We start from the raw sequence: 5,705 nt of genomic DNA, 5'->3' as shown, positions 1-5,705 counted from the left end.
ACCCCCCCCCCCATGAGGAGCTGGGCTGACGAGGTTGAGAAAATGGATCATCACAGCTGCTTCCTGTTTGGTTTCTATTCTCCCGCGCTGAACTCAAAAGAACTCTGATCCTTTGTGATGCTTTGATTTTTTAAATATTTTACTCAAATTCTTTGTTTTTTAAGTTTTTTTGAATTATTTTGGGTTTTCAACCAATAATAAACAAAAAAAGAACAGAAATTAAATTTATTTGAAGGAAGTTAGCAAACACAGAAAACTGATCATCCCAGATTATCCCAGTGAATCCCAGGATAATCTCTGTAAATGAAAAGAAAAGACTCAAACTTCCCCTCAGAGTCCTGAAGTCCTCCAAGGACCAGGCAGTGAGTGCTGAGCGGGGCAGCCCGCTGTACCACAGCCACCTCCTCGTCTCTTCCCTTCAGACAGACGGGAAAAACAATTCCTTGAACTCTTGAACCCACTTTGCAACCCCACCGCCGCTCCTGTGGAGCGACCTCCTACTCGTGCACGCCCACCTCCTGCACGTGCACGCCGACCTCTTACTCGTGCACGCCGACCTCCTACTCGTGCACGCCGACCTCCTACTCGTGCACGCTGACCTCCTGCACGTGCACGCCGACCTCTTACTCATGCACGCCGACCTCCAACTCTTGCACGCCGACCTCCTACTCGTGCACACCGACCTTTTACTCGTGCACGCCGACCTCCTACCCGTGCACGCCGACCTCCTACCCGTGCACGCCGACCTCCAACTCATGCACGCCGACCTCCAGCTCATGCACGGCGACCTCCTACTCGTGCACGCCGACCTTTTACTCGTGCACGCCGACCTCCTACCCGTGCACGCCGACCTCCAACTCGTGCACGCCGACCTCCAACTCGTGCACGCCGACCTTTTACTCGTGCACGCCGACCTCCTGCACGTGCACGCCGACCTCTTACTCGTGCACGCCGACCTCTTACTCATGCACGCCGACCTCCTACCCGTGCACGCCGACCTCCAACTCTTGCACGCCGACCTCCTACTCGTGCACGCCGACCTTTTACTCGTGCACGCCGACCTCCTACCCGTGCACGCCGACCTCCTACTCGTGCACGCCGACCTCCTACTTGTGCACGCCGACCTCCTGCACGTGCACGCCGACCTATTACTCGTGCACGCCGACCTCCTACCCGTGCACGCCAACCTCCTACTCGTGCACGCCGACCTCCAGCTCGTGCACGCAGACCTTTTACTCGTGCACGCCGACCTCCTACCCGTGCACGCCGACCTCCTACCCGTGCACGCCGACCTCCAACTCGTGCACGCCGACCTCCAACTCGTGCACGCCGACCTTTTACTCGTGCACGCCGACCTCCTACCCGTGCACGCCGACCTTTTACTCGTGCACGCCGACCTCCTACCCGTGCACGCCGACCTCCTACCCGTGCACGCCGACCTCCAACTCGTGCACACCGACCTCCAACTCGTGCACGCCGACCTCCAACTCGTGCACGCCGACCTTTTACTCGTGCACGCCGACCTCCTACCCGTGCACGCCGACCTCCTACCCGTGCACGCCGACCTCCTACTCGTGCACGCCGACCTCCTACTTGTGCACGCCGACCTCCTGCACGTGCACGCCGACCTATTACTCGTGCACGCCGACCTCCAACTCATGCACGCCGACCTCCTACTCGTGCACGCCGACCTCCTACCCGTGCACGCCGACCTCCAACTCGTGCACGCCGACCTTTTACTCGTGCACGCCGACCTCCTTCCCGTGCACGACAACCTCCTACTCGTGCACGCCGACCTTTTACTCGTGCACGCCGACCTCCTACCCGTGCACGCCGACCTCCTACTCGTGCACGCCGACCTCTTACTCGTGCACGCCGACCTTTTACTCGTGCACGCCGACCTCCTACCCGTGCACGCCAACCTCCTACTCGTGCACGCCGACCTTTTACTCGTGCACGCCGACCTCCAACTCGTGCACGCCGACCTCCTACTCGTGCACGCCGACCTCTTACTCGTGCACGCCGACCTCTTACTCATGCACGCCGACCTCCTGCAGAGGCCACAGGTCATGTGTCGCTGCAGCGTCTCACTTTCTGAACAGGAACAGCTTTATTACACTTTGATAATTCATGATATCACTATAATCTGGTTTAGAGGCATTTGGACCCCATTTGTAGAGTCTTACTCAACGGTGGATATGAACTCACAACCTTCCAGAATCCAGGCAGACGCTCCACCACTAGGCCTTTGAGTCAGCTCAGTGGTGGAAGAAGCTGCAGCAAAAAAAAGGCAAATGAGGGGAATAAAACGTGATCTAGACTAACAGGATGCAAACCAGACTAAACTTTAGCCTGAATATAGAGAAAAATAAATCAAATTCATTTTTTTAAACTTTTAGAGAAACGCTGTAAAGATGTTTGAAAGTAAGGAGTTGATGTCCAATCTTCAAGTGACAGGGACTTCTAAGGAAGGTTGGAACAGAGAAAGTGCCACTAAAGTCCTCCACAGAGACTAGTGACCTTTGGTATTAAATACAACCATAAATAAAAGAGCGATCATTTGATGAAAGGTCGGTGTTTTTGTTCGCCAACATCACATTTTTCAAATGAAAGACGTCTTTTTCATCTTTGATGAATACATGTGATGGAAATGAATCCGTTGGAGGAAACCGTGTTTCTGCAGAGGCTGAGCGTCCTATAAGTCCAAAGACCTCGGTGGGGCTGGGGGACAGGTTGGGGGCGGGTGGGGGCTCAGGACTCCCGGGCGGTGGCGTGCCTCTCGTCTTGGGAGATAAATCTTTAACCATTGATGCAAGATTATACTTCTAACCTGTAAATAGTTGTGTGCAGACTTTGTTTTCTCTTTAGTTTTGTTGCGAACTAAGTTGTGTAATTTTAATTTACTTACGACACTTTTATGTTTTAACTTTGTGATATTGACTACCCCCCACGCTAACCCCTTCTCCCCCATCTCTGACATCCCACTCGGTTTCTTTCTCTCCTCTTCTGTTTATTTTTTCTTTCCGGTCCAACAAGAACTGCATCCAAATGTAATTTTTATAAATAAAGCTTAGCCCCAAATACAAAAGGGGTTTAACCCTTGTGCTATACTATGACCCCCCCCCCCCCCTTCCATTGAGGTGTTCTTCCTACCATGACAAAGGTGGATAAAGGTGGAAAGATTTCATGTAATCCATGGACACCAGTGAAGATCACAAATCATTGAAGAAAAAAGGTTCAGAGCGCTGTCTAGTGGGTCTAGATGACCCCACTCCCAACGTTAATGTGTCTAGGATAGCACAAGGGTTACTCAAAGAGGTGGAGTTAGTCCTTCTGAGGAGCATATTGACTTGGTTAGCCAATCAGAGTCCACAGTTTAATGACGTCCAAGGTTCTGGATGTTCTGCAGGATCATTTCAGTCAGAAATAGAAAAATATTTTTTACAACAAAAAGTTTTTTGATTTGAACTGTTAGACCATAAAACATTCCTAAAAATAAAAAAAAACCTTTGGCCTAAAAACATGTCATAAATATTTCATTACATTCAATGTTATGCTTTCATAAAATGTAAGAATGTCAATATTTACATGGGAGTCAGTGCTTGAGCCAGCATTATGGTCACCATGACAACCAAGGCCTTTGCATCCTTTAAAGATTCTCTCAGTGTCAACCCATACACACACCAACCCATACACACACCAACCCACACACACACCAACCCACACACACACCAACCCACACACACACCAACCCACACACACACCAACCCACACACACACCAACCCACACACACACCAACCCACACACACACCAACCCATACACACACCAACCCACACACACACCAACCCACACACACACCAACCCACACACACACCAACCCATACACACACCAACCCACACACACACCAACCCATACACACACCAACCCATACACACACCAACCCATACACACACCAACCCATACACACACCAACCCACACACACACCAACCCATACACACACCAACCCACACACACACCAACCCATACACACACCAACCCACACACACACCAACCCACACACACACCAACCCACACACACACCAACCCATACACACACCAACCCACACACACACCAACACACAGACACACCAACCCATACACACACCAACCCACACACACACCAACCCATACACACACCAACCCACACACACACCAACCCACACACACACCAACCCACACACACACCAACCCATACACACACCAACCCACACACACACCAACCCATACACACACCAACCCACACACACACCAACACACAGACACACCAACCCACCCACACACCAACCCACACACACACCAACCCACACACACACCAACCCACCCACACACCAACCAACGCACACACCAACCAACGCACACACCAACCAACGCACACACCAACCCACCCACACACCAACCAACGCACACACCAACCCACGCACACACCAACCCACACACACACCAACCCACACACACACCAACCCACGCACACGCCAACCAACGCACACACCAACCCACACACACACCAACCCATACACACGCCAACCCACCAACCCACACACACACCAACCCATACACACACCAACCCACACACACACCAACCCATACACACACCAACCCACACACACACACACACCAACCCACACACACACCAACCCACACACACACCAACCCACACACACACCAACCCATACACACACCAACCAACACACACACCAACCCATACACACACCAACCCACACACACACCAACCCACACACACGCCAACCAACGCACACACCAACCCACACACACACACCAACCCACACACACACCAACCCATACACACACCAACCCACACACACACCAACCCACACACACGCCAACCAACGCACACACCAACCCACACACACACCAACCCATACACACACCACCCCACACACACACACACACCAACCCACGCACACACCAACACGTACACACACCAACCCACACACACACCAACCCACACACGCCAACCAACGCACACACCAACCCACACACACACCAACCCACACACACACCAACCCACACACACACCAACCCACACACACACCAACCCACACACACACCAACCCATACACACACCAACCCACACACACACAAACCCATACACACACCAACCCATACACACACCAACCCACACACACGCCAACCCACACACACGCCAACCAACGCACACACCAACCCACACACACACCAACCCATACACACACCAACCCACACACACACACCAACCCACACACACGCCAACCCACACACACGCCAACCCACACACACGCCAACCAACGCACACACCAACCCACACACGCACCAACCCACACACACACCAACCCACACACACACCAACCCACACACACACCAACCCACACACACACCAACCCATACACACACCAACCCACACACACACCAACCCACACACACGCCAACCAACGCACACACCAACCCACACACACACCAACCCATACACACACCAACCCACACACACACACACCAACCCACACACACACCAACCCACACACACGCCAACCAACGCACACACCAACCCACACACGCACCAACCCACACACACACACCAACCCACACACACACCAACCCACACACACGCCAACCCATACACACACCAACCCATACACACACCAACCCACACACACACCAACCCACA

The 5,705-nt window shown here is 52.8% G+C and overlaps 1 protein-coding gene across 1 annotated transcript; it reads left to right on the top strand.

Annotated features, from left to right (window-relative positions):
* Positions 1-447: 447 nt before the first annotated feature.
* LOC144989589 (uncharacterized) lies at positions 448-2,709 on the top strand (the record flags this gene model as incomplete). The annotated part of the gene is made up of 1 exon (XM_078942302.1): positions 448-2,709. A coding segment is annotated over one exon (1,677 nt), but the record flags the coding sequence as incomplete, so codon positions are not given.
* Positions 2,710-5,705: the final 2,996 nt, after the last annotated feature.

The sequence above is a fragment of the Oryzias latipes genome, chromosome 23, assembly GCF_053564925.1.
Source record: "Oryzias latipes strain Hd-rR chromosome 23, Olatipes_Hd-rR_3.1".
NCBI classification, from domain to species: domain Eukaryota; kingdom Metazoa; phylum Chordata; class Actinopteri; order Beloniformes; family Adrianichthyidae; genus Oryzias; species Oryzias latipes.
Note: the sequence above shows the minus strand (reverse complement) of the source record. Positions and strands in the feature narration are given on the sequence as shown.